At 39.2% G+C, this 14,912-nt stretch overlaps 1 protein-coding gene across 11 annotated transcripts in view; it reads right to left on the reverse strand.

The window, feature by feature from the left end:
• The window catches only part of LRRC56 (leucine rich repeat containing 56), an 80,812-nt gene that overhangs the window by 42,761 nt on the left and 23,139 nt on the right, over nucleotides 1–14,912 (reverse strand). For 10 of the 11 annotated variants that reach the window (XM_027703372.1, XM_027703390.1, XM_027703398.1 and 7 more), the window contains 2 exons: nucleotides 9,669–9,837; nucleotides 7,643–7,807 (listed from right to left, as the gene is read on the reverse strand). In XM_027703372.1, the coding sequence (XP_027559173.1) occupies nucleotides 7,643–7,798 (156 nt within the window). In that variant the 5' untranslated portion in view covers nucleotides 7,799–7,807; nucleotides 9,669–9,837. The remainder of the gene's footprint in view (nucleotides 1–7,642; nucleotides 7,808–9,668; nucleotides 9,838–14,912) is intronic. The other variant, XM_027703422.1, reaches the window with a different exon arrangement.

The raw sequence follows: 14,912 nt of genomic DNA on the forward strand, positions 1-14,912 counted from the left end.
ATCAATAACAGACCTACATGCCCATTAGCTTCATTTAAACAGTGTGTCCATACTTTACAATTTGCACAAGTCTTGCACTTGCTGAGGATTACCTCAGCTGATAGAGAGTGTTACCCCTAAGCATCACCTGTAATCAAAAAGGCAAGAGGTAGTAAAACTCAATAAAACACACTGTTTATCCTTTTAACCTGAACCAGTGAAAAGGAAACATAATTTTAGCTCAAGCAGCTAACTTTTCTGAAAGAAGACAACACGAGTTACAAGAATTACGAATTCCTTCGAAAATATCCAGGCAATGCAAATAGATGCCTCCAAAATTCTTCATTATTTTACAAAGTCTTTGTAGTTGGATCAACCATTGCATTAAGCAAGGATGTGTGTGTGAATGCAGACTCTTTCCTATCTTATCACAGGATCTTTCCTAATACTCTAAAGTCTGTGTTGATTGATACATGTGCTTTTTGCCTTGGCAGGGTAAGCAGAAGCTATACACAGGGGAGAGAGGGAAGCCCTAGGACCTCCAGTGAAAACTACAGAAAGGCTGTGAAATCCAAAGATGCCGGGCTGCAATTCCACAAGCAGCTGAAGTAATCTCACATTTCCACTGTTCTTATCTCCTGTTTCTTCCTGCTATGATCCAGCTTCTCTCTCCTCAGTTTTTGGGCCTTTACTTAAGTTGAAGGCAGGAAGTCATTCAACAACCTCCACATACAGGAGACAAGTTTTCTTAATATTAAAAAGTTACAACATTATTTAGTTTTTTTTAATAAGGGAGAAATGATTTATTAGAAGGGAATGTGTAGAACCACCTCAGGCTTATGAATTTTGGGAAGAAAAAATAACCACAAGAATATCCAATTCATTTTGCGGGCGAAAATATGGTGGTTGCAGTCTTTCTGCTCATTAAGTAACATTTTTATTGTGCAGCGAAGTGGTTGCAACTTCATTCACTCTGATGGTTCCACATCCTCTTACAAAGGATCGAACACAGTCTGTCTGTAACTGAGTTTAAAAGAACATGGTTTCCAGAAAAAGCTGAGCATACTTCCTTGAAAAACTGTCTTCCCTTTATAAGGTGTTGACTTGTACTCCTAAGAAACAGAATTATCCAATATCTTCAACTGCTTTTGAACTATCTTTAAAACATTATGTTTAAAATTACTTTTATTTTTTAAACTGTGATTGTAGGTAGGCTGAAAAAACATAAGCTTCCAGACTGTCTTGCCTCCCCACTAGAGTATGAGAAACAACGGTCTAAGGTGAAAATGTGGGAGTTCCTCATGGCACCCAGAAATTTTCTTCCTATTCCCAGATGCAGGCACCACAAAACGTGTTTTGCTCCTGCAAAGGTAGCAAGCTTACCAACTGCAGACTGCTTTCTCCCTCCAAGTAAACACGAGATCTCTCACTGCAAGACACATTTTGCAGTAATCCTTTTCAGCAGATGACACTGTCTGTCATGAGATTATGTGTGAAACAAGAGCTGGCTGATGTCCTGGCACACAACCATGCACTTGGATCACTGGATTTGGATGCAAGCTTATTGTCATTAAAGGAAACCGCCTCTGAAAACTCCCTGCTCCCCATCAAAACAGTCTTAAGAGCCTATATCAGAACAGGAGGAAGTCTCAGAACAAGTAATAAGCTTACAGTCATACACTTTGTCAGTAGAGTAGGAAAGGGTCCTGACACCACAAGGAGCTTTTGCTCCTTTTTTGTCCTTTTCTCCTTGCTGTCAGCAACTTCCCTGCATGCTGTCCTTCTCCTGCTGTATTCCAGACAGCTTCCCCTCACAGTTCTGCTCCCTGTTCTTCTCTTTCAAAATCCAAGCATAAAGGTTGCCTAAAGTTATATTATCTCATTTTTTAGGGTTCCCTATTCCTTTTTCTCATACCAGGGATTACGAGGGTGATTCTTTGCCCTTCTTTTCCTATTCCAGATCCACCATTTGTATTTTTTTCACAGTCTGAGAGTTGAGCTGCTTAATGCATCCATATTTTTGTACTGCAACAGGCAGAACTGTGGCTCCAGTGCTGGAATGGGTTATTGGCCATCATCACCAGTTCTTTGAACTACAGATAGCTGTCTTGAAGCATGTGCTAACCAGATGCAACAAACTCCGTGTATTCCTGGTGCCCACTTCCCTGTTCTGCATTTCCAAGAGTTCCTGTGAAAATCACTGTCCTTCCATCTGCTGATGCCAAGGAGATGCTTGGAGAGCTTGAAACCAATTTACTGTGGGATGCAACAGTTAGTGCAGTACATAAAGGAAATGAGAAATACTCCTGGGTGGAGGATATGAGCTCATTTAAAGGCACTAGAAGCACAGAGACCCCAGGTGTTGACTGCAAGCTAGTCAGCAAGCAAAAGGCCAGGGCAGCAGTTCAAGAGAAGGTTATGTGGTGAATGGTTCCTGTGGAAGATAGTTAGGATATTACTACTCCCCAGACACCATTCTTGGCATACTGATGCAGCTGCAAGTGTGATACATCTCGTGTAAATTCTGACAGCTAAAATTCTGACACCATGAATGGGGGAGATTGAGGGAAGGATGCAGAAACATTTAAAGAAAGATGATACATATTTAGCAAGATCTTTTTATGCTGTTGTTTAATGTCAAAGCACGGGAACCTTCACCAAAATTTGAAAGCATGCATGTATAGGAAGAATTTTGATGTTATTGGGTAGCAAAAGAAAAAAAAATCATGACCAAACACACCGAAAGGTCATCAGCTTGGACAGATAAATGTCTGGCACCACGTGGACAGAAGTGATGCTATGGTGCTCTGGGTCTCTTCATTTCTAGGGCCATCCTAGGTCTAGGACAGGCTGCTGCCCTAATTCAGAGATGTCCCACTGTGGCTTCAGGTAATGACTGCCTGCCCCCAGCTCAATGGACTGTTCTGAACGTCCCTGCCTGTGCCCCAGGAGTGCTTACAGACATGAAGGTGCTGTACCATTGAGGTTTTTCTTTGGCTGTTTACAGCTGTTCAGCCTCCACATAGAGCAAACAAAAAGGAACCAAGGATCTGTTATAGGCAAAGAGTGAGATATACTCAGAGTTATTTTAGGTCAAAAATATACCTTGAAAAGCCTAAGTATAATTCCAGGCTGATTGTTGGTGTTCAGAGAGGATTCTGCTTGATACCCACCTGCAACCCAGCAATAGAGGTATCAGTTATACAGAGAAAGAGGATGTTTTCTGAAGAATCAAATATTAAAATCTTCTGGAACATGATGTTCAAGAAGGTGACCTGACAGCTTGATTCTGAGCAGCAAGTGTTACTGTAAATTCATTTATTTGAAAGGATACATTTCCATGGTAAAGCACTGCACAATTCTTTGAAGATGAATACACAGTAAGTAAAACAAAGATGAATAAAGTTCGCTTTACATTTTTTCACCTTCTTCAAAATAGGAGTAAAATTATTTTTCATGATATTATGCAGAAGTTATTGGTTAATAATTTAGCCAGTATTTTAAGAAGCAACTGCATGATGGCTCACAAACCATTCCCACCATGCAAAATGTCTGGCCAATATCTAACTGGAGAGCATGCGCTGGTTTGGAAAGCTTTTCCTCTGACTGACGAGTCAAGTCAGTAAGTATTCTGCAAAAATTTCAAATGGGAAACACTTCTGTGCTTGCAGAGCTTCCCCAGTGGCAGAACAGTCACCCTGGCATGCTGGGAAGTCCCACTTGCAACTATCTGTAAATTCCTTAATTGGCAAATAATACTTGTTCAATTAAAATTGCCATATACAATTGATGTCTTCTCTCTTCCCCAGATTTTTCACACACTCCAAGAAAAGTAGGTATGTTTCTGAGGAGCATGTTGCATGCAGCTGTCAGAGAAATATTTCCAGCTGTGCATTTATTTTGCTGATCCTGGTTAATTTGGCTAAGACAGGAATTCCTGAGTGGTGAGCTTGTTTTCTTTTAATACTACACCTGTATGCAAATATGTCCATTCATGCGTTCATTGCTTCTTTTTTTTTTCAAATTCTCAACTCAAGTATAACCTCTCTACAAAAAAAATTTCTGCAAAAGGAAAAAAGAAACGATCGAGTCATTTCAGCAAGAATCCAATCTGTTATTCCAGGACCCTCCAGCATTTTTTTTTTCCCCACGAGGATGAGTGCATACCATATGAAATACACCCTAACCTCCTGAGCAACAAAACTAAACACCACTTCCGAACACGTGTTCCTAAGTTTAGAAAACATGATTAGTTGGAGCAGGATCAATAAATAGCGAAATTAGAGAACACTTCCTTTCTTCTCTAAAGATCACACACAAACGTGATTGTTTTTTATAATGCGACAATATCTGGAAGATCATTTGACCTTGTAAAATGAGTTTCTTGTGAGAAGTGCAATGCATTTTGTGGAATTCAGGAAAAGATCCTTTGCAAACAGTGGGGAGAGAATGGGGGTTAATAAAGCAAAACAAAAATGTGATTCAAGACAGGTGGCACCCTTAATTTCAGTTTTTCCACATTTAATGAAAAATCTGTGCCACAGCCCTAAGAGAGTTAAAATTTGATTGCCTATTATTAGCCAGTTTGCAGAACAAAGTGAGAATTTGCTCACTCTGATATTCTACAATATCTGACAACAACACATAAGCACAAGGACAAGCAGAACAGGGAGCTGGAAATATTATTAAGACAGGTACAAATGAAAAAGCAAGAATGCCTATTCATATAGAGGAAGATTAAAAAGTACAAGAGAAAACTGACATTGACACTAGCAGAAAGAATAAAAAGGACATCTAATGATACCAACCCTTGCATCAAAAGCTTTTGACCTGTAGCTTGGATGAAGAACATTCAAATATAAAAAGGTGTTACCTGATAGCACAGCAAGAGAGCTGGCAGCAAGCAGAAACTAGATGATGTGATTAACATAACAGGGATATGGAATCATACAGGATTTGAAGTGAACATTATGCTGAAACAAGGCCACAGAAGACCAAACTCCACAGTGAACAAGCATAAGGTCTAAGTGAAGGGGTCTGCTATGGAGTAGAGGAGAATGGACAAAGATCCAGTGGTTCTGTAGAAGTTCTACAGGGTCCAAGAAGGCAGGGAAAGGAAAAGGAAAGGAAAAAAAAATTGGTCTAAGCCAAACTTTACTTTCTTCGGATAAAAAAAGTGAAGGGATACAAGTATCACAGCTTTTACAGAGTTATTAAGATCAGGACTGCTAATGGAGACTGATAACGTTTTCACTACAAAATGGATGGCCATTCCCCCGGAAAAAAGGAAAAAATGAGTCAAATGTGCAGGTGGAAACAAGGCTGCAGGCTGCAATTCAAGGTGCCCAATCTTCACAATTCTGCACAGCTAGACCTTCCAGCCTCCCCAGACTCCAACTGAGCTGCTGCAAGAGAGAACACTGCAAGGGCAAGGAGTAAAGTTGAGTATGTATCTCAGTACAAAAACCTTCCTCAGGAACATCCATCAAGTGTCCAAATATCTGCCTACGCAACACTGCAGAACGGGGGCCCATGTCCTTATTTGAATGTAAAATAATTTTACTTTAATAAGCATGTATTTTAAAAGTGTCTTAGTTTCCTTCTCAGAGCACTTCAGCAAGTACAATCAATAACTCCTAAAATATTCACAACAATGAGACAATCAAGAAGATATTGCAATTGTATTGATTTCAGCAAAACGACCTTTCAAACCATTTGATTGTTAACGGCATGTGGTTTCTTAAAGAAATATGCATGTGAAAACTTGTTTCATTAAATGTTTGAACATTCTGAATGTTTGCAAATCCTGAGGAAGTAAATTTATGGAAGCAGTGGTTTCCATTTGATCAACATAAAGGTCAAAGAATAGACAGACTGGATATGTTATTAAAACAAGCTATAAACACTATAAATGTTTCCTTGACAATGTCATGTAATTTTTCCTCTGAGCAGGAAGTATCCCAGCTATGCCAACACAAATGTGAGGTTCCAGGGCAGGAAATAACTATCCAGAAAAATTAGCAGGAGAGTATGCATCCATTTAAAAGAATTTTTGAAATAGGATTCCTTACGAATGTTAAAACACACAATCTTGAAGAGGAAAGGCTCAATTTATCTGCATTTAAAAAAGAAAACAAAATAATGACAGTAACGTCATGGGATGTGGGTAACATTGCCTTACATACACTTTTCTGCTTACAATTTACTGTGAACTAAAGCAGCAGAGCTTCAAAAAGAGAACTTCATGCCAATGAAAGAACTTTCTAAGGGTTTAATTCAAAGTTTATTGAATCAGAGGGCAGCTGTTTTGGTTACTTTAATGGGCTTTGGTTCACACCCTACCAATACAGACTGATCTGAGAGATTCCCATTGGATTTATACAGAGTATTGAAAGCCATAAACACATTAGACTGGTCAAACTCTATGCCAGGTTTTAAAAAAAAAAGTTGTCAGAGGTTCTCATGAGCCTGAGGAAAGGGAATGGCATAGATCGTATAATCATGTAGCAATTTTCCTCCAGAGTGCTTAAAATATACACTCTGCAGAAAATGATTTTTGGATCTTCAACCATTTTACAAACACTAAAAGACTTAGCTACTAAGGGAACAACAGTTCTGAGAACAATTTGCTGTTTAATCTACAGCACATGGTCAAAATGGTGGCTGGTATGTGGTTAGGGAGTGGTGTAAACCTGCAGCTGGAATATGCTGCCTGTGGAAGCTCATGTCTCTCCACTGGTGCAGTGGATACACAGAGGATCGTGGATACTGCGATCACCACCCAGCCTGGCATATGAATGCCTGCCAGCATCTGAACCACAGTCTTGGCAGCCCCACCTGTCTTTCATGAATTCTACCCAGCAGAAGAGCTACTCTTCTGTAGCTCTGCAACACAGAAAGCTTCTCCCCTTAATTTCTGCTCTCAGCTTTCCCTTCCTTTAGCAGGGAAAAATGAGGTTATTTCCTCAGCTCCTGCACCTCCCACAGGATTTCACTCTTAATTAGTCCTGAGTAAATAAAACACAATATGCAACCAAGTATTCTTTCATGACTATTCACAAAGTGAATTCCTTCATGAAGATTTCAGCATGTTACTTTCTTTCAACAGGCTGCACACTAAAATAATTTCCCCCAGTCAAAAAGGAACGTGGCTTTCAAATATGCTTTGAAATTCCACACACTTTGATATACATACAAAGTACTTTTAGCATTTGCAGAATATTTTAATTGGCTTCTTAGCACAACAGATGATTTCACTAATTCAGAAAAAAAAGTTGTGCTTTTAAAGTTACACTTCCAATCTCTAGAACAAAGTTAATGCAATTTTTTTTTCTAATGCTAAGATTCAAGGTACTCCAGATGGCATCAATAAGATCTGTGTAGATTATAATTATGCTACCTGTACTTTTCTTCACGCTGCTTCAAGAAACCTAGCAATAGAAACAGCTACATTCATGCTGGGAGTATTTTTGATATGAAACAAGGTGAAAGGAGGACAAGCACTTGATACACTTTCATAAGATAGAATCTACTTCATGCAGAAGTCTAAATGTCAGACAGACAACAATCCATAATCAGCACGATAGCAGTTGGAAGGTTAATGCAGCTCTGTATATGCCAGTTTGCCTCTTCCACTTCATTAAAAAGTTGGATGCCTACTCACCAGTTTCCTGGGGGAAAGATGTTCCTCCATAAGCAGCTCTCCATCATCTTTAATCAGCGGACTGGGATTTTGGTTGCCTCGCCAATTCAAATCAGTCATCTGGACTCCAGATGAGCCTGAATGAGAAACTCTGTCAGGATTCCACTTCAGGTCCATCTCAACATGCTTTGAACAAAAGGATAACAAGCAGTCTGATTTTTTTACCCATATTTATTATTTTCCCTTTAGTAAAATCTATTTTGACTCCCATTACAAGACAGTAAATGCCTATGGAGATCCAGCCTTCTTTAATCAGAACCCAAAGCAATGTGTCATGTAACATATATTCTTCCTTCTCTTCACCCTCAAGAGCTATCAGAGTCCCACACTTCATTCAGCTTTAAGGGCAGGCTTTTACAGTAAACTATTGTTTGCAGTTATACAAAAAGCCAGGTATACCCATAGCTCTGTACAAGGATGTTAGATGAGAACAAACAACTCAGGACACTAGCCCTTTCCAGTCTTCTCACTATTCCGCTCACCCTTCTCCAGTGGCAACAAATTTCCCATCCACATGGGCCTCCTACCTACCCATTCGCTCCTGAGAAACATGAACAGCACTCAACAAAACTCTGCTGGACTCCAGCAAGTGCCAGTATCAAGACACGCCATCACTTCTCTCCAGCATTTTGATCTCTGCCTGCAGGCAGCATGGACAGAAGCTGTCTGTATTTGCTGTCCTAAATTAAACACACCTGCACTGTCACTGGCTCTAGGTCAGGCAGGCTATGGCTGCTGACTTCTCATTTTGAAGACAGTCTTGGAGAAAATAAATGTAAAATACAATTTAAACAAAACTGTGTATGCTTCAAGTGAGGAGTGAAATCCAAAGTTGGAAGAAGAAGCACTTCAAATGTGTTCATTCTTCAATTCCCAAAGCTATTACTTTCACAGAAATATCAGCAATTAACTTTGAAATATGGGAGTAAGCATATGTACACTTGTTAGAGGCAAAAAGCAATTGGCTGTTCCTGAATGGTACAAGCACTACTATGATTTATAAAGCTATTTACTATTACTTGGCAGCAAGGAAGTATCACAGCTGGAAACACTGCTGTAACAACAAAAGGCTAGACTAGAGAAAAGCCATCTTGCTCTGCTAAAGGGACACCTGCAGTTTTGTTCTGTTCTCCACTGTGAAGCAATACTTATTCTTAGCGCTGGAAAAGTAATTAAATGATCAAGCTAATCATAACTGGCTGACAAAGCCTCAGTGGTGGCCAAGACCTGAGAATTACCACCTTCCTTCCCGCTCATACTAATAAACAGTTAAACACAGAAGTAATTTCTGTTAGGATGAATAGAAGAAGTTCTCACTGCTCAGCTAGTCACCTCTGCTTGAGAGGACTGTCTTGTTAGTAGGTGAGAGAGGTTTAGATCAAAGAGACTTCTTGCTCTGACTACTCATGTCCAGTCAAAATTCTTCACTTGCACAAGAAAGAGAAATTCAAAGGACTCAGTACTGTCAGCAAAAACAGCAGCCCTTATTAAAAGAAAAACAGCAACGAAAAATTAACGATCCATCAAATCTCTCTGCAGAATCTCCTAGCATTACAAAGGGAGGAACCAAACCCTCAGATTCCTAAGTGCTCCTTTCATACATTCATCAGGGGAGAGGAAACCCACAGAAAGCAAAAACTATATTTTTCAGATCACTGCACGTACCTGGCAAGCACTCCTACAGGAGAAGCTGACTTCTCAAATGTGCTACATCTAAGCCACAGCAATATTCAATGCTTAAAAAACATATTCAAGACCAAATTCTTCAGAGACACATACCTCCTTTCAATCTTTCTTACTGGATTATAAAATAACCACCATAAGTGAATTGAGCAGTGATATTTGCAGCTTCTAGAACCTCAGCATGCCTATAGTAGTATAAGGACAACTTCCATATTTTCAAACTTCTGCCCATTAGGAGAGACCTCAAAAACAGTATGTGTCTTATATTTTGAAAGAAAAGTTACAACCCATAAATTTCTATTACCCGTTTCTTTTTCCAAAGAATTTTAGAATTTCTCAGATTTTTCTCCTCTGCTTTCTTTAGAGTACGTCAGTATGATTTAGTCAGTAAGAGTTGCAACCGTCATCAGTTGTCCAAGGAAACTAAAGAATCTTCTGTGACAGCAAGATCTTCTGGTGTTGTCCTTATTTTCCTAAGAAGGAATTATTTTGGTCAATAACTGACTTGGAGTAGAATATCTGTCATATAAATTCTGGAATACTTTGCCAATTGCACAAGATTTGTGTTGGATCATGTGCAAGTACTGGTGGTTCTTCCTAATTCAAGTGAGGATTTTTATTATCCAGAGATAATCTTGTATGTTACCAGAGCCAAGTGGAGCAATAGTTAGAGAACACTGGTGTAACATGTGAGTGCAAAACATAATGAGATAATCGCAGGATTATGCAGATTTGGGCCACAAAGAGTCAACACACTTGCATAAAACAAATTATTGTTCTCCCTCTATTGGTCCCTCGCTATTATGTTTCAGAATGTCCTCAAATCTTTGAAACGTGTTGATACAGCACTTACTTTAGGCTTGACAGGGAGATCAATTTATGGCTTAATATCCAAAGTAACACTTTGTTTTATACTTCCTGCTATTGATCTGTTCTTGTAATTATTGTAACAGTAGATTAGTGAGGAAAAATTTTCATTACAAATTGCCTGGGATCAAGTTGAATTATTGTCAGCATTTTTTAACTGCTTCCATCACTTCAAAACTTTCTCCAGAGAAGAAATAATCTTCTCCTGAACATGAATCAAAATATCATCCTCAAAATGAGGAATATAGAAAAGTAAAGAGTGCAGGAATCGTAGTGGTGAGGTGCCAATCTTACATAAAATCCAAAAGCCTCTGAAATCTCCAGCACTGTGCAGAAGCAAGAAGCGGGCCTAGCACAACACTTGTCTTCCCACAGATACAGAGGACATACTGCTCATTTTCATCAGGTCCACCTGACTTTCTGAGACAGGTAAAACCACTCCAGTAAAGCCACCTCACCCACTTGTTTATAATGCTAAAAAACAAATGAGAGACCTATGACTCTGTCAAATGCATGGGACAAGCAACCATTGACTCTAACTAGTGTTAGCCTCAGTGGGACAATTCACAGGGACTGGAAAGATCTTATTGTTATTAAAGAGGTCTGAGAAGTCACAAACCTGAATATTTCCTCCACAGGGAAGATGGTTGCGTTGGATATATATTGGATGTATGAGCTGAATGGAATGACCATTCCTGCAAGACTTTGTGAGACCAACAAGGGTGGAAGCTAACTGCATCTCATACAAACCTTCAACGAATTCAGCGGGACAGCAAAGCAATACCAGTAAGTAGATGAGCTCCAGGGAAAGAGAAAATGGACAAAAAATAACAGAGTTTTGTCCTGCATGTGAACACTGAGAAGAGTAAAATCATGAACGAAATCAAAGAATTTGTTTTTGCAGGATTTGCATCAAAGGCATTAACTTAGCAGGCTCTTACACATCTGGATAGCTAGAAGCAGACAATAATTGAAGGCAGGAGAAATTAATTACCAGAGCAGTGACAGGGAAGATCTTGAATTCCACGAACTCTTAAGCTGACAGCTTTCTCCACTGCTGCCACTCTCCTTACCAAAGTGAGTGTGCATGATCATGGTAAGCTATTAAAACCTCAGACATGTTTGAAAGTCCATTAAAAACTGCAGGACGTTTTAAACATATATAAATATCACTAATAAAGATAACTATTAATATTTAATGATCCTTGCAACCACATGTTATTTGAAATCCCTGCAGAATACTGTAATTTGCCAGAAAGAAATTGGCAGAGAAGAGTTACTTGATGTTCTTAGGGTCTGACACTGGTAAAACTCCAAGATTTTACTTTCCTGCTACAAGATTTATTGAAGAGTCAATGGTAGGATTGTGTACTCTTCATTAAATATATATTAATACATATTTCAAATTCAGCAATTGCCACAAATGTCTGACTCAACATTAATTATGGCTTCTTAAGAGTGGGTAAGATCCTCTGAGTTGTGTGACAAGGCATGTTTAAAAACAAAGAAACAAAATATCAAACAATAGTAATCAATCCAGATTTAGTCTAGGAAAGGCATATACCTCTATATATTAACATCCCATACAAAAAGGAATCTCTGCTCCCTTAGGCCAGCTTCTCAGCCAGCATCCTCTCCTGCTCTGTGGCTACTCATGCCTTCACTGGACAGGGAGGGTACCATTTCAGTGGGGGTTCCGCAATCTTTGGACCCTTATCTGTATGTCACCAGCCTAAAAGTTCTCTAGGAAAAAACATTTGAGAACCACTGTGCTATGTATCCCTTCATGACAGGAAGCTTGCACTGCAGACTTCCATTTCTCTTCTCTTGCATAATATAGTTTTTATCTGTTTAATTCAGAGTCACAAATTTCAGTAGTGCCCATACTGTTACCACTGACACAGAATGAAAACAAAGAATTCTCTGTTTACTGAGGATTTGACAAAAGGTTTGGTTTATAAGTCCTGAGGGAACTATGAGGGCCCTTTTAAGTGTAATTTTGCGCAAGTGCACTGCAGATAACCTCTTCTGGAAAATAACTGTTTGGGCAGCTGGAATTTACTATGATGTCATCAGGAAACTACTGTTACAATGATCCACCCATAATGGCAAAAACAGTTCCTGCAACATTTATGTAATATAAAGCATCCCGCAACACATCAGTCTATTTTAGCAGGTGCGGCTTCCAAAAAGCTGAAAAATAAAACATCTGACCTGTTATTAACATGAATTTTTTTCTGTGTATGACTGGACAGTATGATTCTAATCTTCTGTTTTTGTTACGCAGAAGGAGGTAACAACTACTTCAGTAATACTACTTTAATATCATGGGATCATGTAAACACTATAAAGAACATTCATAAATATTCCACTTGTGTGCCCCACTAAAGAAAAAAGCTTTTAAGAGAATGCTGAAATATCAAGATATCAATATCCAATTTAATATAAATAAAAATTCACTGACATTAAAGACACCGAATGACTCGAATGCTCACAATGATAGTTTTGTGTAAGTGTTCAGTCAATTTAAAGCCTTGGTTCGAGCACCCAAATTTACAGATAAAGCAAGTGCATTGATTTGTCTCATTTGTTTACCTTCCTTATTTGTGGTTTTACAAGCTGTAAGAGCGCATGACAGTCCTCTGCTACTGCATGTAAATCCTGCTCTACAATTACCATGACCATAGTAGGTAAGTTTCAGGACTTATGTTGCACAGAGTCCTCAGGGTAAGTTCTTGGGAGCTTTGCGGACTTTGTATTACCCCCATGCACAGAGTTGAGTTCAAACTGTGCTGTCACCCAAAGCAGTAGTGATCCCAGAGAAAAAATGCATGCTACAAACCAAGACTAGGTTTGAGCCAACCCTGCTGAGATAAAAGATGCCTAATATTCTTTAAAAACATTGCAGTAATAAATAAAAAGGCAATGCACTTCAATGTCACCTGTTTCTCCTTTATATATGTACAAATTGCATGTATTAAATTGCATAATTACAATTGCACGTATAAAACTTTCCCAGATCCTGCTGAGAAGGTTGTAGGGTAATGAGAAATGTTTTATCATATGTGCTGGAAATGCCTCTATATTAAATCATTCTGGAGCTAGCTTGTCAAATTGTTAAGGAAACCTTCCTGTCTGATCATCCAGGAGCCACTCTGTCAGTCACACTCCCACCACCCCAGACTTTCACTGCTGGGACCGAAGCTCCTTCACAGGGGTGGCTCCAGTGACCCAATGGGTGCCACACTTGACTCCCTACACACCCCACACTCACAGTCAGACAAGTTTTCCTTATCAGCTCGACCCTGGGTTTCCCACTGCAGAATCTCAGATGTCTGGTTACTTTGAGTAATTTAATTACTCAACGCAAAACCAGCTCGAGCTGGTGCCTCCAGGGAGAGACCCCCAACAAAGGAATCCCTGGCATTTTGTACCCTCACAGTCTGTGCATCTGACCTGTTCCTCACACGCTTGTCACGTCCCTTACACATGCCTCCTGGTCCAGTGGTAATTTTGAAGAATCCACTATTTAGAAGCATTTCCAGATTCCAGCTAAGAAAAGGACAGTAAAAATGGACTTTTTTTCCAGCTACTGTTGCATTGCATTTATGAGCTTTTGAAATACAAACTTCTGTGCAGGATGAAATGCATCTGAGTTTCAACGTGCTCTGGTTGTCCTCAAACAATTTTCAGTCCATTTTGTTTGGTAATTAAGCTAATTGAAGTAAGAGATTACAAGCCCTGCAAAGCCATTTGAAGAGCAGCTGCAATGTTTCTGATTTCCAATGTGTTGCTCACATGGGATAGATTGTATAAAAAGAGACAGATTTTAGCTGAACTTGTAGAAAAATATTAAACAGTGGAAGATGCTGCAGGAGCTTATTTAGTAACAGACATTCCCAAAATTTTAGCAAGAGCAGAAAACTCACTGTGAAAAGGACCTTGCATAATCAATTTAGGCTACTGATGAAGATGCGTTATAACTGTCCTGCTGGGTCAAGACAGATCTCGAACTAACTACTGTAGTCAGAAATAGATCCTTTAAAAACAATATCAGAAGTAAGCATAGTCCAAAGTGGTCTTTCCCCTGGCATACTGCTGTAATTTCTGGCAATCAACTGCTCAGTATCTTCGCAATTCCAAAGGTGGTGGGTTCAACAGCTGGGGAGGTATACAGGGAGGCAATTACTTATCATGTATTGAGACATGACAAATAGTCATCCAATGACTAAAGACAACACAGAAATTTTATCAGGAAGCAGTTTCTAAAAAGGAGAAAGTGCATTTTTGCACTTTATTTATTTGAATTGTGGAAGACACTGGCATAGGTTGTTGTGGAGGCTAAAATTAGAAATTAGGTCAAAAGCAGTTAGAATTATGGAGGACATACCCCACTGTCCATGCCATTCATTAAATTATAGCTTTTTTTCAGATCATCTCGTTTTTCATCTCCTCTTCTATCTGAAGTATTTCATGGAATCTATTTTGGTTCTGCCATTTACCCTCCAATATGATCAGTATTGCACGTAAGTTGAAAGATGTGGCCACAGAGACAGTACCTGATTTTCCACTGTTTTCAATTCCTTTACTCAGAAGTTTTAACACTGTCTATTTGACCAGCTGCAAGATGATATTTTCAGAGGACAATCACAACAGCTGAATGCTCTTTCTGAAGTAAAAA

This window comes from Neopelma chrysocephalum, unplaced genomic scaffold (genome assembly GCF_003984885.1).
Source record: "Neopelma chrysocephalum unplaced genomic scaffold, ASM398488v2 Primary Assembly neopelma1_24, whole genome shotgun sequence".
In the NCBI taxonomy this organism is placed as follows: Eukaryota; Metazoa; Chordata; class Aves; order Passeriformes; family Pipridae; genus Neopelma; species Neopelma chrysocephalum.